This window comes from Alexandromys fortis, unplaced genomic scaffold (genome assembly GCF_014885135.2).
Source record: "Alexandromys fortis isolate MF-2015 unplaced genomic scaffold, M_Fortis_MF-2015_v1.1 scaffold_80, whole genome shotgun sequence".
Classification (NCBI taxonomy): Eukaryota; Metazoa; Chordata; class Mammalia; order Rodentia; family Cricetidae; genus Alexandromys; species Alexandromys fortis.
The window spans coordinates 226,299-250,150 of record NW_026068174.1 but is presented as its reverse complement, the minus strand read 5'-3'; the positions used below and the strand labels follow the sequence as shown (position 1 = coordinate 250,150).

General features: G+C 45.6%; 1 protein-coding gene across 7 annotated transcripts in view; it reads right to left on the bottom strand.

Moving 5' to 3' along the window:
* Rffl (ring finger and FYVE like domain containing E3 ubiquitin protein ligase) overlaps positions 1-23,852 on the bottom strand; it is a 65,943-nt gene that overhangs the window by 10,603 nt on the left and 31,488 nt on the right. For 5 of the 7 annotated variants that reach the window (XM_050128722.1, XM_050128727.1, XM_050128723.1 and 2 more), the window contains exons 2-3: positions 5,007-5,194; positions 263-673 (exon numbers count right to left, since the gene is read on the bottom strand). In XM_050128722.1, coding sequence (XP_049984679.1) covers positions 263-673; positions 5,007-5,186 — 591 coding nt within the window. In that variant the 5' untranslated portion in view covers positions 5,187-5,194. The remainder of the gene's footprint in view (positions 1-262; positions 674-5,006; positions 5,195-23,852) is intronic. The other 2 variants (XM_050128726.1, XM_050128728.1) reach the window with 1 other exon arrangement.

The window sequence follows — 23,852 nt, the reverse complement described above, 5'->3', positions numbered from 1 at the left end:
GTGACTTTCTTCAAAGTATTTCTGGAGCAATGAATTTTTTTTAAGTCTAACTAGGGTATTAAGGTATTACAAATGAAATCCACAAAAACATGGTACCAGGTCTACCATCCCCGAGGTCAAAACATGAACCTAATGACCAGGAAACATCACTTCCAGAACCAACAGGCAGAAAAGGCTTCACACCATTCCCACAATGCAATGGGAGAAGAAAATGAGCCCTGGATCAGCCACAGAGGTGAAGAGACTGCACACAGGTCCCTACCTGGTTTTCCTGAGCTGGGGCTAGGGGAACAGAGGTGGCTTGTGCAGGCGAAGAAGGGAGGCCAGGTGAGGTAGGAGGCACTGTGCTGGCGTGAGGCTGGGTCAGGAAGGCCTGCTGCTCAGGGAAGTCCTGGGTCAGCGTGGGAGCATGAGTCCTGTTCGCCTCAGAGATCACAGGCTGCTGGCCAAGCACCAGAAACACCAGCTCTTCTTTCTCCCGGCACATCTCAGTAGAGATGTCATGGAGGCTGAGATAGTCCCTCAGGTCCTTCACCTTCATCTTCATCAGTTCCTCCCGCTGGAAGGCTGTGGCTCGGAACCGCAGGCAGAGGAGGCAGAGGCGTGGCCCATTCCCCTCTTGGCTTGAACAAGTCATGCAGAAATTTTTCTTACAGTCCAAGCAGGTCTGCTGCTTAAGCAAGAGACAGAGAGGGGAAAATGTCAGCTCGGAAGAACAAGGCCACCAGGGTCAGCAGGACCTCCTCCAGTAGCTCCTGCTCTACTCAACTGTTCCCTATATCTAAACTGTGAGCCACACAGCAGTTTTCAGATTAAAGGCCACTTGGAGGTGGCTTATGTGATTTTTAATCAATAGTGACACCATATTTAGAATAAAAAAGCTCCGTCTTGTGGCCTGTACCCACCAACAGGACACCTGACATTTAAACACTATGGATGTATAATCATTTACATTTATAATTTTTCATTTAAGGCTTATGGAAGTTTTTTTCTATAAAGGATTTCTTTGTGTATCCCTAGCTGTCCTATAACTCCACTCTATAGGCCAGGCTGCCCTTGAACTCAGAGATCGGCCTGCCTCTGCCTTCGCCTCCAAGTGCTGGGACTAAAGGCATATGTCACCACCTCCCAGCAGCTTATGTGATTTTTAATCAATAGTGACACCATATTTAGAATAAAAAAGCTCCGTCTTTTTATTCTGGTCTCCATTTCAAATACCATTCAGAGTATAGGTATGTTACATTGGCCTCTCAGGCACTCAGTTTCTCTACCTGTAAAAAGCAGTGAAAACAGGTCATTGTGGAGATGCAGAATAATGCATTGAGGCAAACCCTAAGGGGAGGAGCTGGGGTCCAGCTCCTATCTGTCTTGTTTTTCAGTGCTTGACATTGAACCCAGGCCCTTTTGCAAGTTAGGTAAGCACCCTGCCACTGAGTCACATCTTTAATCTTTGGGATTTTTTTTGTTTAATTTGTTGTTGTTGTTTTTCAAGACAGTGTTTCTCTGTGTAGCCTGGCTGTCCTGGAATTTACTCTGTAGACCAACTTGGCCTTGAACTCAGAGATCTGCCTGCCTCTGCCTCCAGAGTGCTGGGATTAAAGGCCTGTGCCACCACTACAACGAGCCTTTGTTTTTGAGATGGGGTCTCGCTACAGCTCAAACTGGCCTCCATTACAGATTACGGCAATGTTACCATGCCCCGCTAGCAGCTATTGTGAATACTGGTATCAACAGAATTTACTGTGATGCGCCAGGCATTGGTGGCAGCACACGCCTTTAAACCCAGCACTTGGGAGGCAGAGGCAGAAGGATCTCTTGAGTTTCAAAAAAGCCTGGTCTACAAAGAGAAACCCTGTCTCAAAAAGAGGAAAGAAAAAAGAAAAAGAAAAGAAAGAGAAAGTATTATAATGCCACAGTAAGACCTGGCTTATCATTTCATTCTCAAATCCCCTTAGAAAGTAAGGATTAGTGTTCCTCCCCAATTTACAAAGAGAGAAACCAAGAATCGGGAGATCAAGTACTATATTCAAGGTCAGATACTAAAGTCCAGCCAGGATTAGTTAGTACCCTCTCCACAGAGATTGTTCACAGGTGTCCCTGCTCCGGCAAGGCCATTCAGAGTGCCGGGAAGTAGGTGGTACACGAGATCACTTCCAGATAAATTTTTGGATAGGACGAGGGACTGGGATGCTAGCTTCTCTCCTTTATGAAAGCACACAGTGTCTCAGTTTAGAGACAAGTGTGACTGACTCACAAGCTGGCACTGCCTGGTGCAGCTCTTCCCACAGTCACAGACGGCACACCAAGGGTGCTCAATCTGCAGGCAGTGCAAGTTACAGTGACATTTGACTGAGCTCTGCCCAGCCAATGACAAGTCACTCTCCCAAAAGCTCATTCCTCAACACCTGGAGAGCCACCTACTCAAGATGTTAGCAGCAACTTTCCATTTCACGGTCCCTTAAATGTTACATTAGCTCCCACGTTCCTGCTTCCTTTGTTCTCAATATGGAAAGCTGTTCAGCTCCAAAAACAACTGAGACCCATTCTCAGAGGCAGGATGAGGGCAATCTTTGGGTGGGGTTGAAGAGCACACGTAGTGTTTTGTCTACATGTCTTCCACACAGTCCACGCAAGCAAGAAGACACACACCAGTCCCCTTCTCTACTCAGCTTAAACCAGACAAGAAGCTACGCAGAGACTGAAAAGAACATGTGGCTACACCAGCAAAGAGCAGTCATGTAAGTGGAAAATGGGAGCCCTGAGTATTTGGGGTTCAATCCTGATGCCTGGCTAAAAATGAAGAGGCTGCAGTGTCATGAAACCGTGTCCCCCCTATGTGGAGTGGTACTAAAGTCAATGCAGTTTGACAAGACTGAGCTCAATATAATTATAAAACCTGTGCTGTTCAATCAGCCAAATCCAAATATCTCTCTTCTTCAAACGTATGTAGCTTCTAGATGCAAGATCAGAAGGCAAGGATGACAATCTAGTTTCTGCTACCCCTGCCCGCCAGGGACTCTGAAGCCTACCTCTGAACAGCTCTAAAGGAGGAGGGAAGCACTTGAGCCTAACAGCCTGCAGTGCAGTGGTGGGAGACAACAAAGAAAGGCAGCTGCTCTCAGCAAACAAGGGAAGAGCACAAAGGAAAGATGTGAGTAAATTCTAACCAACAAATCAATCCAGAGTAACAAAATAGCAAGAAAGATGACTCAGAGGAGGTTCTGGGCTGGTACTGAAACAAGAGCTACCCAGCAGCCAGCCTTGGCCAGGGAAAACGCCTCGGCTTTTTCCCCTTTACCAGGCTGTCCTTACTTCCCCGGTGCATCCTCAACCAAATTCCCTAGCACTGCACAGGTCCGCACTTTCATCCTGCTGGCTTCTAACTATTGAAATATCAGAGGTCATTTATATAAACATCGTAAGGCAGTTGCTCCCCCTAGTCCATCTCAGATCTTCTCAACACCCCCCTAAAAAACCTACGTCTGCTCTATGTCTGAATACTATGCCCAAGCTCCAACCTAATACAGCCTCCTCCACTACCTCATACCAGTCCAGCTCAAGAAGCTGGGCACCAGAACTCACTCTGTTAGTGAGTAGGTGGGCATTACCAGTACAGACGGGACAGTTGCTTGTGGCCTGCCCCTTCTCTCCAGTACTGGGAACCTGAAGGATGAAGGGGACATACCTTACTTGTATTCTCTCTACAAGTCTTGGCTGTTGTCTGTGTTTTGAACCTAGTGAGCATGTAGAAAATACTGACCACAATGAGAGATGAACAAACAAACAAACAAAAAACAATGGTAGGATCCATGGGCAATTCAACTACTTCTAGAAAAGCTATTTTAAAAGTATACTTGCAGCAGAAAACATCCTTAATATTCACAAAATTCACTGTAAATCACACTAAATTAATTCATAATTTAGAGCAAGAAAATATTGTACCAATATTATCTTTCATCATCCAAACAGGACCCACTGCTGGAATGCTTCAGGCCACGGTGGCTTTCCTCTTGTCTTACTACATGCTGTACTCTGCCTAGACTAGTCTGCAGAGGCTAGTAGACTAAGACCCTTTCTCAAAAACAACAAAATTCCCATGCTCCAAAGCCACAGAGAAACCGTCTCGAAAAACCAAAAAAAAAAAAAAAAAAAAAAAAATTTAGCTTTATCTTATGTGCACTGGTGTGAAGTGTCAGATTCCCTGGAACTGAACAGTTGTGAGCTGTCATATGGATGCTGGGAATTGAACCCAGGTCCTCTGAAGAGCAGCCAGTGCTCTTAACTGCTGAGTCATCTCTCCAGGCCAAAAAGTCAAAATTTTTGTTGTTGCTTGAAGGGTTTCATTACATAGCTCAGGTGACCTCAAACTTACCACACCAGATGTATTTCACCCTCCTGCCTAAAACTTCAACAGTTCCTCTCATACAGTAGAAAGCATAAGAGTTATTTTCCCCTGGTTTCCCACTGTCACCATCTCATCCTCGAACCCTCCTAGCCATTGCGGGCTACCAACCTCTCGTTCTGCAGGACATGTACTGTCTGAGGGCACAGCAAAGGAACAGCCATACCCCAGCGCAGCCTATTGCACATGGTGTCTATGTCAGTGAGTGGGCTCCGGTTCCTCTGCTAGGGTTTCCTTGTCTCTCAGGAAGCTCTGACAGGCTTTTGATAATGAGGGCAAGGTTAATCTGCAGTCAGGCCTTGTATGCAATAGCTAACAGAGTCAACATCTGCCATGTTTCCAACACGGTGCTGGGTACTTAGCCTCATTTCATTCCCAGCACTAGAACAGGGCACTTCACAGCTGGGGCAGTGGTATAGCTCGTGAGCACTGAAGCTGATGGCTGTGTGGGAGCGGCTACTCCAAGTCCATGCTGAGATGCTTTGCCTTCACTTGTACAATTATGCTCATTCTATGAGTACAACAGGCCTGGGGCCCCAGCATCACACAGGGGGAAGCCAGGGGCTGGCCTGAGGTGCTGGGGTCACAGCGCAATGACACTTACCTTTCGGGTTGTGCTTGCGAAGTGGACCCCACAGGATTTGCAGCTTGGTTCTGAGCCCGTGGGGGAGGGGAAGGAGCTGTATCCAGGGTTGGAATAGGCTTGGGCCCTGGCTCCCTGTGGTGGTGGGGCCTCTTCAGGCTGTCCATCCAAGCAGAACCAGTTGCAGCAGGATGCCCACATGGTAAAATCTGATACAGGAGAGGAAGAGGTAAGAGTGAGGATGTACCATTACTGAAGTTTGATCCCTGCAGGCACAGGTAAGGCCGGACACATCACACCTGCTGAGTATGAGGTCACAACTTCAGGGCCATGGAGGCTTGACACCTCTTCTACCACCACAGTTAGTGTACCACTCGAGCAAAGTGGGCTGCCAGGCTGGTATAAAGGCTTTGTAAGGTAAAGAAGTTAGGACTTCTTTAATCTGAAATCTCACTTCACTAAAATTTATTCTATTTTTTTTAAAAAACAGATTTATCTATTATGTACATTTATACCTGCACACCAGGAGAGGGCACCAGAGTTCATCATGGATGGTTATGAGTCATCTGTAATAAGCAATCCGTCATTAATGTGCTGGGAATTGAACTCAGGACTTCTAGAGAGCAGCCAGTGCTCTTAATCTCAGAGCCATCTCTCCAGCCCTAAAATTCACCTTACCTTACAGTTACAACTAGCTTAACACCTACTTTGTTCAAGGGCATCACCTTGCCCTGAGGCTCAGACAGAACTCTCTGTCACACACACTGACCAGAGTGTGTGCACTATAAATGGGCAAGCCAGATGCAGTGACATATATCTGCAGCTCCAGCCACCTACCTAGTTGAGACAGACGAGGAGGGGTAACGTGAGCCTAGACAATACAGAAAGGTCCTCTCTCAAAGAAATAGCATATAAACCAAACAAGCTCAAAGAAGTGTACAGCTAACATTAGAGACTGTAAGAATCCAGGTCTTCTCCTTACACCATGCCATCCTGACGTTCCCTTCCCACCAGCCTATACAAAGACTCTTACTCCACACTCCTGCTCATCTAAACCTCTACAGGTGCACTGTGGGTGCACTGTTCTTATTTGTGTGTATGTGTCCCTGGGAGAGCCACAACTGCAGAGGCCAGAAGGTTGTAAGCTGCCCCATGTGGGTGCTAGGACAACTCAGGTCCTCTAGAAGAGCAGCAGGAGCTGCCCCATGCAAGCACTTCTAACAGTTTCCTACACTGACCATTTATTTTCTTCTCTCAAACTTTAGCTCATCTAAGGCAGGGACTATTTCTTATTGTCTATACTGGATCCTAGCAGCGCTGGGCAAGCAATAAGTGTCCAACAATGGTGGATTCTTTAATAAGGAATGTTACATTTATTCCCATCACACATACCAAATCTAGGTATTGAGGACAAAAGAGATTGTTTTTTTAAGTTCACAGAAAACAAAAAGGATCCAGTCTCTCAAACATCAAAATGACCTGATGACAGTGAGATCTACTAACACCAAGCACTGCTGGGAGACATGAGTGCAGCAGACAGCAGAGTAAGAAGTCAGCTGTGGACATTCTGAGCCTGAGCTCTTGGCTCAGAGATGACAGATGAGTCATCTAGTGTTATTATTCAATAATACACACACACACACACACACACACACACACACACACACACACACACGATACTTCCTGCATTGTCTCTTTTTAACAACGGCATTTTCATAGTTCAAAGACAGCAAGTTGGAAGGAATTAAGAGGCAAATCAGTCCAACGCTGGTCATTATATGGAAGAACAGAACAGGGCACAAGCAGGGAAGGGAATGCTCCAAGCCCCATGAGTACAATTTTAGGCTTGACTGATGTGGGAGTCCCTTCTGTATGCTGTGATTACCATTAATGAATAATGAAACTGCTTTGGACCTATAGCACGGCAGAACTTAGCTAGGTGGGGAAAACTAAACTGAATGCTGGGAGAAGAAAGACAGAGTCAGAGAGAAGCCATGTAGCCTCTCCAGAGAGAGATACTGGGAACTTTACCCAGTAAGCCACAGTTTTGTGGCAATACACAGATTACTAGAAATGGGTTAAATTAAGATATGTTAGCCAATAAGAAGCTAGAGCTAATGGGCCAAGCAGTGTTTTAAATAATATAGTTTCTGTGTGATTATTTCAGGTCTGAGCTGCCAGGTGGTAGGGAAACAAACAAGTGGCCCTCCTTAGAACACTTGACTTCTTTCAAGCTTTTTAAGTTTTCTAACATGGCCTCTGACACATTCGTGACATAGGTCATTTTCTTCTGTAAGTATGCTGGACTAACACCTGACTCCCTGACCTGACTCCATGAGAAAAGGGGATGTGACAGTACTCAGGTTGTCACACAGGTAGCTTAGTAAGGGCTGCTGAATAATCAAGACTCAAGACGTCTTTCGTAAGCACACATCAAAACCATTTGTTCCTGTCTCTATCGATTACCTGAACCTCTAAGTTACCAAGGAAGAGAGATCAAATTATACCTTACTGCAAATTCATAGTACACATATGGCATAGTGAAAAGAACATGTCACACATGCATCGTAAGTTAAAATGAGTTTTTGTGGGTTTTATTTGTTTAAAGGTAAGATCTCAAGCAGCCTAGACTGTCCTTAAACAACATAGCTAAGATGTCCTGAAACTCCTAATCTTCCAGCATCCACTAGTCAAGTGCACCACCACACCCAGCATGAAAGCCCAGGAGTTCTTTGTTGACAGGCCACGAGTAGCATTTCTCTAAAAGGGAGTTCCACAATTCTTTAAATCATATGTTGCTATGTCTGAGTGTGTACAGACAGGGCACACATTCCGCCCTGCTCTGCTGCCTGAGGGCCATGCTGTCTACCTCTAACAGGTCACACCCTTTCTACACTTCATATTTGTCCTCTGACACACTACAGGAAAATACAACACTCAACAAATATTAGCGGCTTCTACCTGCACTGTAAAAATGCCTTTAACTACAATTTCCTTGGGGAAAGCAAAGGTAGACTGTAAACCCAGAGGTTTCACCAGTTACCATGTGGCTCTCTGGGTCTGTCTGCAGGGGGCAAGGCCATGGATGACTCAGTAACTTCTGTTAAAAGCTCTCCTCAGCCAGACATGTAGTACACACCTTTTAATCCTAGCACTCAGGAGGCAGAGAGAAGCAGATCTCTGTGAGAGAAGCAGATCTCTGTGAGTTCAAAGCCAGCCTGGTCTACACAGTCTCAGGTTAGCCAGAGCTACCTAGTTAAACTCATCAAAAATCTACACACACACACACACACACACACACACACACACACACACACACCTTTACTAATGCCAATCCCTTTGTTCTTTCCCAGTGCTCAGTAACCATCCTCAGGGAGTTAATGGTCTACAGAGTTGCCAGAACTCTATGGAGGTTGGTACAGAGTGTGGCGGAGGTTGGGAAGTAGGGCGCGACAAGAGTTCACTAATGAGGGACCACACCTAGATATGACAGCAGGGAGAATTAACCAGAAAGCCAGGAACAGAGGCATTTTCTAGGAAAAATAAAAATGATATGTATCATAGGAAAGAGAAACTACAAAATGCTTATATGGGGTAGGGGTAGATGAGGTAAAGGGACACAGTTAACCAGGAACCATGGGAAAGACTTGTATTCCAGGACTCTAATGTGACTACCTTATTTATTTGGGTGCACTTGTGGTAGTAAGCACTCTGTGGAACAGACCAGCAAGGGGTAGGTTAGGAAAACACACTGCTTCAGAAGTAGAGTCCATGGGAATGAGAAAAGGGGCTGGCAAATCTCTGACAGAATTAGCAAGATGTGCCAATTAACTGAAAAGGGGTAGGAAGAGGGTACAAGGTAAATCTAAGGATAACTAAAGGGACTTACTCACTAAGATGACATCCTCAGGAAAGAGCGTGTGTAGGTGTGAGTTAAGATGCATGTCCAGGTGTGCACGTCTGGGCTGATTTAAGGATTCAAGAACACCTGACACTGGAACTACACTGGGCCAGAGTGGGACAAGAGACCGACTGAATGCTCCGAGGCTCCCAAGACGGCTCTCAGAAACACACGCAGAGGAAAGCCAACCAGAGAAGGGCAGAGGGTGCCACAGGCGGGAGAACCGGAAGAGTGTTGCTTCAAAGAAATTAACAGTGCTGTCCAATAAGACAGGGAATGAAACACGGGGGGGGGGGGGGACTTCAAAATTTCCAAGGCCAGCCGGGTGGTGGTGGTGCATACCTTTAATCCCAGCAGAGGCAGGCAGACCTCTTTGAGTTCGAGGCCAACCTGGTCTATAGAGTGAGTTCCAAAACTACAAAGAAACCCTGTCTTGAGGAAGAAAAAAAAAAAGGCCCAAGGGCCTTTGTTTTAACAAAGTGTGAGTGTATTCTGCCTGAGCAGTTTAGGAGAAAAGCAGCTGACTGGTGACCACAGGAAGAGAATAAAAAACTCAACACCAACTGGAAGAGCAAGAGAAGGCAGCCGCTGAAGAGGACCTAGGATCACTAGGGTTAAGTGCAGACACACAGACCGCACAGAAGGGAAGCCATCAGTTGGGGGAACAAGGGCTAGGAGGACCAGGGACTGTGATGAGTAAGGAGCTAACTCTCTCCTGGGCAGGGGAAACGCATCTCTTTCACCACTGTGGGATGGAGATGGAGGCAGATGGGAACAAGAGAAGCCAGTAGCATTAACAGAAAAGTGAAGGAATAAAATAAAAAGTGCAGGACAGAGTTGGTTATTAAAATGTTTTCTAGGGATTCATCAAGGTAGAGTATTTAGCATGCTTAGGCTCATCCTCATCGTGACAAAGAGGTAAGGATTCTGAAAAACAAACAAATAGGTACGGGCTGTCATGTAGGTAAAGAAAGGCTGCATGCTGGACTCCAGTGGAATATTACTTTAGCTATGTAAAGATGCATTACATCTGTTTATGTTGTGGAATATTATTTTAACTAGGCAAAGATGTGTTACATTTGTTTAATTATGTAAAGATGTGTTGCTGTTTTACTTTGCCTGCCTAAGGTACCTGATTGGTTCAATAAAAAGCTGGATGGCGAATAGCTAGGCAGGAGAGGGATAGGTGGGGCTGGCAGGCAGAGAGAATAAGGAGGAAGAATCTAGGCTTGAGAGAATGAAAGAGGAAAGAACAAGGGGAAAAAAAGGAGATGCAGAGGCCAGCCAGCAAACAGCAAGCCAGGCATGGAAGGAGCAGGCAAAGTAGGACATAAAGAATGAAAGAAAAGTCCCAAGGCAAAATCTAGATGAAGAGAAACCGGTAAATTAAGTTATAAGAGCTAGTGGGACAAATATAAAATAATGCCAAGCATTCATAACTAATAGTCTCCATGTCTTTATTTGGGAGCTGGTTGGTGGCCCAAAAGAAAGCCTGCTACAGTACTCAGGAAGCAGTCACTATGCTGAGGCACTGGGACTGCAGAAGCAAGGCCCTCATCCAGAAGAGCTTAGGGCTCAGAAAGACACCATGGCTACCCGCAGCCACTGCTCAGCACTGTCTCATTCTTCTAAGTATCTTGGAAGAAGAGCCTACTCAAGCCTTGGCTGCTCTGAGAAGAAGCAGATGGCCCTGTGAGAAGACCTGACTCTTGTCACGTCGTGACCCCACCAGCTGGTGTTCATCTGGCTATGTAAACTCAGGGAAGGTGAACTATGGAACGGAGGCAGCACGTGACAAGAGCAACCGTGTCAGACCTCTTAGGCCTGCTCAGTCTAACAGACCAGGTCCAAGCACTCAGTGGACATGGCACTTGTTCACCAAGATATTTAAATATCAGAAAAGAAACATCTGCTACTGTGGTCAGCTAAAAGTACTCTCCTATCAAGCTGGCAAGCTCTAACAACTATGTTCCCAGTCCCCAGGGCAAGAGGTTATCATGCTGACAAGGCCACCGTGCAAACAAAACTCTTCTCTTGGGAAGGCTCTTCTGGTCTCTCAGCCCTAAACAGACACAAAGGCATCGGATGACGTTGCTAAATGACAAACCAGGAAACCAGCTATGGGACGGGGTAAAGAGGACACTTTGGGAAGCTAGTCTCTGTCCTGCAAACCCCTTCCTAGATCTTAAAAAGAAGACAAGGCAGAAACTCCTCAGTTCCCTCACCCATTCTGAGAAGACGAATTCTGGGGTTTAATCCTCACCAACTGCACTTTTGCTGTACTTGATTGAAGCCATTCCACCATGTATGAAGGACAGAAAGGTGGAGCGTGAACAAGAAACTGTACTGTCCCCCAAAGAACCCTTCAGGACAGGTAGGTGTGGCAAGTGAGCCTGTGGGTTTTGCAGCTTCATGGAATACGCTGGTACTTCTGATGCTGAACAGGAAAATTGTGGTGTTAATGATAAGGTAAAATAAATTGCCTATTCCAGGTGGGTTTGGTACAGTCCTAGAGGCAAGAGAGAAGATAATACAGTTTCTCAAAAAAAAAAAAATCTAGATTCCTAAGTAATTTAAAAACATTCCTCCACTTTGTACAGCTGCCCAAGGCAAATAATTTAAAGTGTATCACTGGCTGTTGTGGGCTTGGCTTCAAAAGGAGTGGGGACAGAAAGGGAACAGATTTCCAATGAGATTCAAAAACCACCTCACTAGCCACCTCATTACTAAAGCAGTAATGCCCCCAAGATTTGCATGCAATCTGACCTGATTAATTAACCCTCTGTGTGGCAGAGTGGCTCTGCAACAAGAGCTCCACAGAAGCAAAGGGCTGCATCCAGGAGCTAACACATTCACAGTGAACCCACTGTATACAACCTTACAGATCCCTTAAAACACCCGGCTGAAGTGCCCTCAAGCCTCACAAGTGCCTTGTGACACAGCAAATTATCAAACGGCTGAATCATCTCATTTATGGGGGGGGGCACACCTATGGCCACTAATGTATTCCTGGAACGGTCAACAGCATCCATGCTCTAAGTGCATAAAGCAAAGCATCCGGTGTTATGGATCGTTAATACAGAAGGGGCCGAGTTTCATCTTGTATATTATCCTTAAAAAGCAATTAAAGTACAGTTGCAAAGGCTCTGGAGGGAAATGCTATGGAAGGCCTATCAATATGGCTTAGTCAAGGTTCTCTCTGAAGTAATTGATAAGTAATTATGTATGTGAGAGGGCAGAACAGTCACAAACCAAACAAATGCTGCTTTTTCTGTCAGACTCCGAGCTACAAGCTTCACCCAGCATCCCTAGCTCATGTAATTCTAACAAGGAGTGTGAACTGGTCACTTTTCAGGTAAGAAAACCAAGAGAAATAAGTTGCTGAAAGCCACAGAAAGTGGGTAGCAAAGCCACAGCTCTATACAGAAGTCAGTCTACCCTGCAGTTATCCCACTCTGGGTTTTGGCTCTATTAGAACTTCTTTTGTTTATGTACAAGCACACTCCAAGATCCCCTGGGTGTTACAAACTTTTCCTTATCACAAGACAAATACAAATTACAGGACAAGTACCCAGAGGCACAGCTAAAACGGAAGAGATCCTAACAAGTCTAGGTACGGCTGGAGAGCAACTAGGTAGGATTCTAACATTGCTGGGAGAAGGGGAACCCACATTGTACCAAGTATGCATCAGTAATGACAGGGGAGAGACAATGTGTACGTACATGTGAGAGATGTGTGTGATATACACAAAAACACACATTTAATTCCGTGACTTTGCAATTCTGTTTCCAGGTATAATATACTCACCAAAAGAAATGCATTCATCTAAAGAAAGCATACAAGAATATCCTTGGAGGCACTACTGGGGCCCCAAGCTAGACACAGCCCAAATGCATGCCAGGAGCAAAATGGAGAAGTAAACTCTTTTTATGCAACTATGAGATATATATACAGCAATACAGACAAATCTTATATAGACCTAATGCTGACTAAAAGAAACAGGGAAAAATGTATATAACTAAATGATCACATTTAAAAGGAGCCAAGTCATTCTAGTATGGAAATTAGGATAGTGCATCCTGGCACGATGGCATATCCCAAAGCTCCACCACCTACTTGGGAGACTAAGGCAGTTAAATTACTTGAGCCTATGAATTTAAGGCCTGCCTGGGCAACACAGAAAGACATAACCAATCAATAGGGGGGGAAAATCAAGAATAGTGGCTGTGCTTGGGAAGGATAGGTGGAAGAAGGCACAGAAACTTCTGCTAATATTGTTTCTTTTTAAATTTCTTTTGTTAGTGTATTTGCCTATTTTTGTTTGTATGTGTACATGAGTGCAATGCCCACAGGGGCCAGAAGAGGGCATCAGATTCCTTAGAACAGGAATTACAGGCAGTTAAGAGCAGCCAGACATAGGTGCTGGGAATGGAACCATGGTTTCCTTTAAGAGCAGAAAGAGCTCTTAACCACTGAACCATCTCTCCAACCTCCAAGTTTCCTAAGAGATTACATAGATATGACATAGATATTACATAGATAAGTATTAATTAGCTAGTCTTGAACTTGTAGCAATCTTCCTGTCTCTACCCGGCTAAACGTTGGGATTAAAGCCATGTGCTGCATGTGCCACAGTTTTACCAGGGATTTGTTTGGTTTTGAGATAACTTAACTCATAGAGATCCGCTTGCCTCTACCTCTCGAGTGCTAGTATTAAAAACATGTGCCACCATACCACCTTAACGGGATATTTTAAGCATCTAGTAAAATACATACAATTTGTAATAACCAAAAAGAAATCATTTTGACTCCCACCTCTGTAAAGCTCATTTTCTCTGCATCAAAATGCCTCTCAATGCTTTGCTACAGTTCTTTAACCTCTATGTACTCGTCACGCTTCTCCAAGTCCCTGACCCGGTGCTCCACATAAGCTCTCCTAAGTCACTGAAGCATCTCCTCAACCTCGCAGCATTCCTGGACACAGTGGCCCTCCCCGAGCCTCCAGAGCTCCACACCACGGACTCCTCTGACCTCCAGAGCACCCCGCTGGTTCTCAGAGGCCAGGCACACTGCAGCTCCAGCACACAGAGAAGTGAAGATTCCCATCAGCACCTCCCCTACCCTGGTAGCAGTCGGTTTCTCATCCCTTCCTGCCCTCTCCCTCCTTCCCGTCTCCACTGTGTCTTCTCAAGTCTGACCCTGTCTCTGGAATCCTCCCCATTTAAACACAATGCCCCGAAGTGCCCTGCTTTCATTATGTGACTCTAGACACCCAAATTGTAGGATGAATAAACTGTGGTCAAATTCTACTAATTTTATCAGCAAAGCTGACATGGCAAGTTCTCAATTCTCCCTAGGACCAAAGAGCTCATTCTCAGTGTTTACAGAGACAACGTGACTGAGAAAGAAAAATCCTGTGGGAACAAATTTAAACTTGTGTGTGTTGTCTGAACTTATCATACGGTGGATGCATACGCACATGGGTACCAATGTGTATAGAGGCCAGAGGTCAACATCGTGCGCCATCCTTGATTACTCTCCACCTTACTTTTTCGACAAGTTCTCTCACTGAACCTGGAGCTCATCAATCTGATGGCCAGCCAGTGAGCTCTAGAGCTCCACCTGTGTCCGCTTCTCCAGTGCTGGGATTACAGATGCACACAACTGCACCTGGCCTTTACATGGATGCTGAGGACCTAAGTGCCTGTCCTCGTGATCTCAAGTAAGCACTATGCCAACTGAGCTGTCTCCTGAGCCCCTAGTTTAATTTTTTTTAAATATTTATTATTTATTATATATACAATATTCTGTGTGTATGTCTGCAGGCCAGAAGAGGGCACCAGACCTCATTACAGATGGTTGTGAGCCACCATGTGGTTGCTGGGAATTGAACTCAGGACCTTTGGGAGAGCAGGCAATGCTCTTAACCACTGAGCCATCTCTCAGCCCCCCCCCTAGTTTAATTTTTAAGTCTCTACACTTCCCAGAGGTAGGTAACTGTAGGGATGAAAAGTAACATCCATGAAGTACCTATTCGACGGTGAAAACATTCGATGAACAGCACATTACAGACATTATTAAACTGGGATACAATTCTAAAATGGCAATGACCCGTGTATTTCAGTGACTCCACTTTTCTTCCCAGACACCCGGTGTCCTGTGTGGGGCAGCGTTGGCACATAGCCAGTTGATAACATTGTCCACATGATAAAGAATCCCCACTTCTTAAGAACTCACCTGAAATTTAAAATCATCTCTCAACTTGGAAGACAGTGGCTTGCTTTTAAAAATAAGCTGGGCAGGCAAGAAACTTGAACTCCCTGAAGCTGTTAAAATCTCAGGGCTGCGACTGGAACTCTCCTGCAAACCTGCTGGGGGCATCTAATCCTGATGTAGGTAGATTTAAGATGCTGGTGACACAAGGAACAGCAACTAAGTGACTGTTGCAGTCGTAAGCAAGAAACCTGCAGACTGAACCATATTACCAGCTGGCCTCACGTGCCGGTGTGCAGCAATGGAGCATGTTCTCTCTGATTCTGAGATCATTTCTGAGATATTTCACAATAAAGAACTCAGAACCCCTAAGTCACAGAGGAAACAAGACTATGGTGGAACTTTAGAACCCAAGGCTCAATAAAAACCCTGCTGAAGTGACGCATGGGCGAGACATAAACAAGAAAGACTTCACAAGGTGGGAACTCATTTCCCATCCCTTTAAATCCTGAGAGACATACCCACCCTCCAAGGCAGTCTTTTGGGTGTGGGTAATGGATAACAGATTCCTTAGCTGAGAATTTTATCTGAGGGATTAAAATTAGAGAAGACAAAACAGTTTTTCAGGAGAAAGAGGGTTGCTCCCAAATATGCTGTATTTAAAATTGATTTTGGCATCAATCAAACTGTCCTTAAATCCTGACTGTCATACTGAGTGTAAGTGCGCTTGAATGTGGTCTCTGGGCTCCAGACTACAAGGAATAAATATCTCTATACTCACAGGCTGACCAGAGAGGTGGCGCTCTGCATGGAGAAATCTTACTCGAACTGTTCCCCACTTTCCATGAAGAGCAGAGGGCAGTCAGCTGTGGGTAGCCCAAGCCTGCAATCCCAGCATTTGCAGGGTGGAAGGTAGGCAGGACGATCAAGCAGAGTTCAAGACCTGAGTTACAAGAGACCTTTCTCTCGTTCTCTCACACACCTTCCCACACACCCGTACCCCCAAACACATGACAGCAGAGGGCAGCGCTAGGCATAAACAGTATCGGGCAAGGTGTTGGTAAGGACTAAATGTCTGCCTCTCTCCACACTAGCTTCCAGCGCCTCTACGCATACACATGCCGGTGTTGTTAGGACAGTTAAGCTTAGCAGTTCCTTTCCACTCCCACGCTAGATACTTCATTACAAAGGACTGGAGCCTTGGCAGTGAGCTATCGCCTGGATGCCGCTTTGAGGGCCAAAAGGAAAACTGGTAGAATTATTCAGACTCAAAGATCCTGAGTGATCCAGGGAAATATAAAAAAATATATATATATGTTTTTAACATATATATTTTTTTTAAAGAACAAAGTAAAGCCAGGAGGTTGTGGCACAAGCCTTCAATTCAAGCACCTGGGAGTCAGGCAGATCTCTCTGAGTTCAAGGTCAGCCTGATCAACAGAGTGAGTTCCAGGACAACCAAGATTGTCTTGAAACAAAATAAAACAACAAAAAAGAACAAAGTAAGAACATTCCAAAACTTCTAATGTGAGCTGAGTTGTGCCTGCAGCTAATGTCTCATTGATAAATTAATCTTACATAAACCCAAGTTAAAAAGAATGAGGAGAGTAGGTCACACATTGACTGGGTGAGAGACCAAGTGATCTGACTAACTTAGCATCCTCCAGAAAGAGGTGCTGCCTGGACCGTCACCACTCAAGGGTTTTACTGTGAGAGAAGATAGTGGGAAGCACCTGCAGTGGCTGCAGGAAAGAAGTATTTCATTGTAACGTCTCACTCCTTCTAAAGATACCAAAAAAGCCTACCTTCAAAGCCTACCCTTCAACATTCGCGTATGTCAAAAGAACAGAAAACCATTCCTGAGGACACATCTAGGAAGTCATTTGCCCTTCCTACTCTTTAGTTTGGCATACTTCTAAAGATAAAGCCTTTAACACCCAAGATGCCTCTGAGTTCCTCTTCCCACACCCCTTTGTCCTAGCTGATGAGGCTGCTGGCTGCTCGTTCTGCAGTGCCAGGGCTGGAACTTCACACACTCTCAGCAAGTGCTCTACTGCTGAGCTACACTCTAGGCCCAAGGAACGGTTTGATTTGCCTCAAAGCGGCGATTAATGCTCTGCAGCCTACCTATTAGTGAGGGCTTCCATCAGTTCTACTGAGCAGCAATGGAAGTAACTCCTGGCACTCAGGGCCTCACTCTCCTGGTCTTAGCTTGAGCTGCCGTATTTCTCTTTGCCAAATTTATTTTGGTGTAAGCATCATCCTCTAGTGTCCTCAGCGTGAAACACTATCCCTCCCTCTCAGAGACCCTGTCTGTGCTCTCCTGACATCTCACAAAGCTCCCTTAGCTCTAACTCACTCATCAGAGAATCTGTCCTGTCAGTACCACTCCCTGCCAAGCCCACTGGAGACCCAAGAGGGGCAGCATCTGGAGATGATTACATCCCAGAGGGTGAGTGGTCCAGCAGCATGATGTTAAACCCACTCGCCAATCACTTGCATAAGAGAACCTTTATTTAAAAAAAAAAGTCAGAATTTTATGTTCTGCAACCATGATTCCAAAATGACCAGCAAATGAAGGGGCCTACGTCCAGGTAGTAGCAGCAGTGCCTCTTGGGGACAACTGGAGCCACTAACACTCTTCCAAGGTAAGTGACCACTAAGCTCAGGTCACTAAGAAAAGAAAAGCAGCAGCGGACTGCCCTGAAAGTAAGAGAACAATGTTAGTGCTGGAGGTTGTCCCGCACCAGGAAACTAGAAAGGGGGAGCTGGAGGAAGGCAGGGCCCTCACTCCCATTCCTTCCCTGCATGCAAAGGCTCAGAGGCATCTAAGCTCCTTGCTATAGGGCTGTGATGGGAACTGCAAATAATGCAAAGAAACACAAAAACAAAAAGCACAGAAGTAAAATAACAGCAGAGAAACCCTAGAAATAAGAGACGCACACCTCTAGTCAATATACCCAGGTCTGGGCAGAGCTTCGCCTGTCCCAACCCAATACAGCCCCACACAGAAGCAACAGTAAAGAAGGAGCAATAGGACACTAGAGCGTCCTGGAACACAAAGGGTTAAACAGACACCGACAGTGAAGACACTTCCCACTAGCAACAACTGGGCACTCTTCCTGAAGTGGGAACCATTGTAAACAACCGAAAAACATACATAATAATCACAAGTTATAAATGTTCTCGGGAACTCCCTGGTTTCAACTAGTCTATGACAAATATCTGCAGAGGGATCTCAGCATCTGCTCCGAAGTTCAAGGAAAAGTAATTCCTACCGATGGAGTGGTGCCAAAATATCACCCCCGGGGTCGGACCAATTAAATGGTTGCTTCTTAGTGTGGCCTTCAGGAGAGATGACAGATTGAACACTGCAGCGAAAACCCACACGTTCATTTCAGCCCAGGCACTCTGCCCCAAAGGGGGAGTCAATCAGAAGAAGCAGTTAGGAGTGAAGTCTTCTAACGAGGCTGAACAGAATCATCGTACCCGAGGTTTAATTACTGCAGGATCCGTCTTCTGCCAAGACTGATGACACACTCATGAGGACTGAAGAGACTCAGCTCCCTCTAGTCCTCCTGTGCAGGAGACAGGACTCACCAGACAAGCTTGTGAGGACTTTCTGCCTCAAGAAGCTGTGTTCACAAAACACTATTATGCTGGCAGATTACAGGTGAGCCAGGATTAAAATAAAGAAGCCAGGGGCCAGTGGAGAGAGCTCCTGGTGCCCCAGGAAAAAAGAACTTGCTAGTTCTGATTAGCATCAAATGATGCAATTTACTTTTCTTCCAAAGAAGCCTGCACAAAATGTGGCCAGGTGTAATAGACAGCACCCTAAACCCTGCTTTGACTCAACTGCTTTAAAATTAATTTCCTCCAAACAGAAACCTGCTACATTAAAAGAATCACTGAAAGGGTTAAAACATGCACATCAAGGCTTTACCTGAGAGCTTAATATATAATGTGCACTCAGGGAAGAGTGGCTATAATAGATTTTTTAAAACTCTGATTACATTATAATGAATTTTTATTACATTTGGGATGGGCATGTGCCAGAGCATATGTACAATCAGAGGTTAAATTCCAGGTATCAGTTCTCTCCTACCACGTGGACTCTGGGGACCAAATTCAGGTCACCAGGCTTGGCAGCAAGCACCTCTACCCACTAGGGCTGCGTGCTGGCCCTCCACTTAATTTGACGGCAGCCTCTCTTGTTATTGCTGTAGCTTTGCTGCACAGGTGCCACAGAAGCCAGACGAGCCTCTGGTGCCGTCCTCCCGTCGCACGGTAGGAATGCTGGGGCTGGGGTGACGGGCTTCTCAACATACCTTCCAGGGATCTGAGCCATCTTGCTGGTCTAAACAAATTGCCTTTAAAGCTTTTTGTTTCCCCACTGGAATCTATGTTACCCAGGCTGGTCTCAAACTCATGGACTCAAGCAACCCTCCCATTTCACAAGGTGCAAGCCAGCATAACTGACTTTCCAAGGTTTTTAGAAGACAAAGACCCCTTTTCTTTGCTTTACCTCCTTCAGACTGGACAAAACCTTTACTCCATTTCAGTCTAGTTCCTAGCAAAAGGCAGAATGATCTGTGGCCCTCGCCTATTGCTCCTAAGTGAGAGTGGAACCACTTGAAGAACTTCCTGGAGCCACTTACAATGGGCCTGCCCTTCCTTGCAGGCCAGATTGTGACATTCCTTCCCTTTTCTACCCCACTGCAGTAAGTTTCCATTTGTCTTCCTCTGCCGCAGTCCAGCCAACTCACAATGTGGTGCTCCCCTGCCGGACTGGGGGTAGAATGGACGTCCTCACCTCCAGCCTGACCTAGAGCTGCACCAGCACCAGCACCAGCACAAGCCAGTGACAGATGGAGGAGGAACTCCCACCAAGCACCTTCTTCCTCCCAGGCTTTTAGCCTGCTGTGATGTTTGGTCTCATCTGAAAATTATGCTGACTTTCTACAGCATTTTCTGCTCCTGCTGGATGTAATGAACCCAGCATCCATCCAAGAAGCAGAAGAAAATGGAGGTGTCTAGCTGTAGTCTGCCAGCACCACAACAAAAATCACCATTGTAATTTCACCACAGTCTCCCCTACCAAACACACCTGGGTTTAATTTGGCCCTCAGACATTACTTCGCCTCTATTCCACAACAAATTATAAAATGGTCCCTATTCGATATCCCTTGATAACATCAAGACCCCAGTCCTGATTTAGGAAGTAGAGTCCTCATTAACTTAACTTGCAAGGCCACCAGCCCAGCCCCAGCCCCTATTTTTAAAAAAGTTTTATTTTCTTCTTACCGATTTGCCCCTTGAGTTACAAAGCGGAAGGAGACAGAGACTGCAATGTAACTAAAGCCTTTACCTGGAAGCCTAGGTACCCCTGAGCATGCTCAGTTCAATGTACTGAACCAAGTTTACTCTCAGCACCTGACTAGGCTCAGTGACCTTGGCTGGTTCTTGAAACAAAGAAAAAAGAAAGCTCTGAAAGTGTTAATGAAGCTTGCTCCGAGAGGTGCCTGCCTGAGTAGCCAACAATCCTGGTGACTTAGGACAATAAAAATGTGTTTCTTAGTCAAAAGGCAATTTAAAAGAAGACCCTTACCTGCACCTAATTATAGCTTGAGACAGCAGAATGGATCAGTTTTGAAATAACTCAAGCAGTTTTAATAATCCACAAATATTCCAAGGTGACTCACTGCAGGTGGGTATCCCATAGCCAATCTGGTCCCCTAATCAAGGCAATAAAGCAGATTTCACAGTAGGAAGCAATGAGAAATGGGGGTAGGGCTTGGAAAATAGGGGCTGTTGTGACTGTTTACCAGCTGGGTGACCTCAGGGCAAATTACTTATTTGATGGCTTCTCCAGAGACTTGCCAAAGGGGAAACAAGTGAGCAGCTACTATTAGATCCCACCTCCTCCAAAGATAAAAAGCCTTAGCAAAGGCCCAGAGTACTTTGTAAACTACCTGGGTCAGAACACACTGGGAAAGAATCCTGGAGACTCACAAAAGGAACCTGCTACTCAAAAATCTGGTGAATTGTGAGCTAAAATTTTTTGTTGTTATTTTTTTAAAAAAAGAAGCTAGCATAGACTGAATCCCACACCTACCAAGAGTAGACCAGCAGCCGTCACTCCAGTGTAACTTCACTTCATAAACCATATGGATGCAGTATGGTGTAAACCAGGGGAAACACCAGGCTGCAGACTCCAAAGACAGATAGACCTGGGCCCCAGAAGAAAGACTGCTGTGTTCAGAAGCCTGAGCTGTGTTTTGGTTGAATGTGCAATGTCCCCATAGGCTCCTGTGTTGGAGCACTTGGTCCCCAGGTGGTGGCTGTTTTGGCAGGCCGTGAAACGTAAAGGAGATGGAGCCTTCCAAGGGCAAGTCAGCACTATGGATGTGCCCACGTGTCTACTCCTGGCTCTCCTAGGACTACAGATGCACTGTAACTAGGCATGTCCTTGTACCACGCGTTTCCTGCCATGGCAGACTAGCTCCATAAGCTGTAAAGGAAGAAAAACAACCAAAACCAAACCCTCACACACCTTTTCCTCCCCTAAGCTCCTGCTAGTCAGCCGGGGTCACAGCACTGAAAAGGCACTCTGGTGTGCAGTAAATGGCTACCAGCTCCTTTCCACGCCAGGAACTGATCTCTCCAGGAAAGCTCCAATACTAAGTCTTAGCCTGGATACTCGCTCAGCCTCCAGATGTTGGAATAATTACAGGTGTGCACCACACCTGGTTAAGCTTTGACTTTTTCCCCAGAGCAAGCACTCAAGCTGCAGTGAAGACAAGCGCATTCTGGTCTGAACCTGACTTCCTGCTTGGGATTGTCTGACTGCTTTGCGCTGCAGCTCTCCAGCTCAGCATGGGACCTTTGACAAACAGGTAACCTTTCACGGCTTCTGACAACCAGCTCACTGGACAGGAAAATCCATTACTATTTAAAGTCAAAGATTTGCCTAGCAAGCAGTCATAAGTCACAAACCTCTATGACATTTTCTGGATTTCCCATGCTTCACACTGACATCTGACCTGCCATAAGCAATAAAAACACCACAAATGGTGCTGAGATAAGGAAATGAAATCTAAAACAAAACTTGGAATATGAAGGTTGAAAAAAAGAGCCACAAAAGTTAGACGTGTTTTCATGATTAAACCTTGGTCCCCTTTCAAATGCAGAAGAAACAGGTTTCTGTCAGCTGGTCCACAGTGCCCTGAGCCCAGCCTGCCACCAACCTAGCAGGTGCTGAGCACTCCAGTGGCCTCAGCCATGTGAGAGGCCTGTGGCCCTCACACTAGTCTGAATCCACAGCTTTCCACAGACCACCCAGTAAACGCTGGGCACAACAGCCTGGCTTTTATGGACAAGTCATTTAGTTTCCTTTGGTCTGTCTCCTCATCAGGAAAATAGGAGGGTGGAACTCCACTAATTTCTAATGATCCTTCCAGCTGTAGATTTAAAATTAGCAGTTGGTGGAAGTGCCTGTGGCTTCCTGGATGATTTCTTTGGTTTAAAAAGATGTCTCTAACATACCAAATCCCATAGTGGGAATACTACATGCCTCAATCTAGCACCCAAAGAATTTACCCTCTTTTCCCTTTCAATGTGGGATAGAAAATTTCCCACCTGGAAGAAAACTAATGATAAACCTTAAAGACCATTCTTCATATACGGTCTTTTTATTATGAGCTTAATGTAATCACACTTTGGTCCCACACTAGTCACGTGACTTGTGGAAAGAGAAGCACAAGAGGGTGGGGGAATGAGCCCAGCAGGAGGCACACCCACACCAAGTGATTGTTAATGGGGAAAATCTGGGTGAGAGAACGGAGCCGGTAAGTATGCCAGTGAGCGCCCAGAGCAGATCACAACAATCATCTCAGAAAGAGAGGAGAGGGGACAAATGGCAGTCAGAAGCTCCATGTGCTCGTGTGACAGACAGACAGACAGAATGCCTTACTGTGTGCAAGGAACAGAAGTGGACACCAGGGGAAATGCAGAAGTCAGCACACAGATCTGTTCACAGAACAGTGAGATAAACACAAGTTCACAGCCGCTAAAGAAAAGGCGGAGGGGGCTGGAGAGATGGCTCAGAGGTTAAGAGCATTGCCTGCTCTTCCAAAGGTCCTGAGTTCAATTCCCAGCAACCACATGGTGGCTCACAACCATCTGTAATGGGGTCTGGTGCCCTCTTCTGGCCTGCAGGCATACACACAGACAGAATATTGTATACATAATAAATAAATAAACATTTAAAAAAAAAAGAAAGAAAAGGCGGAAAAATGACGCGAGAGACTCCTGTGGAGGAGTCAGAGGAGGATGGGACGCTCCCAGTGTCACACCAGACAAAGGAGGCTTCCTGGGAAACAAAGGTGCCTGAGAAAGAAATCAAAGACGCGTTAAGTACAAGTACCTGGGTTTGATTTGAGACACAGGCAGGCAGGAGGAAAAGGCAGTCTCATTACAACCTTAGCAATCCTAGAGTCATGACTAAATTGGACAGCTGGACTGGAGTCAGAGTGAGAATTCAGAAATCGGTCTTAGAATCTGAATTTAAATGTCATGGAAGAAGAGGATTCTGACAAGCTAGAAGCCTGAAGAAACTCAAAACCCTGGCCCATAAAATTAACATAAAATCTGTGTGAATAGTATGTAAAAAGGCTTGAATGGTGATATGGTATTAATATATTAAACAAGGAATGTGATGCTCTTGGGCCAGACATCCCAAAGCAGTGAGCAT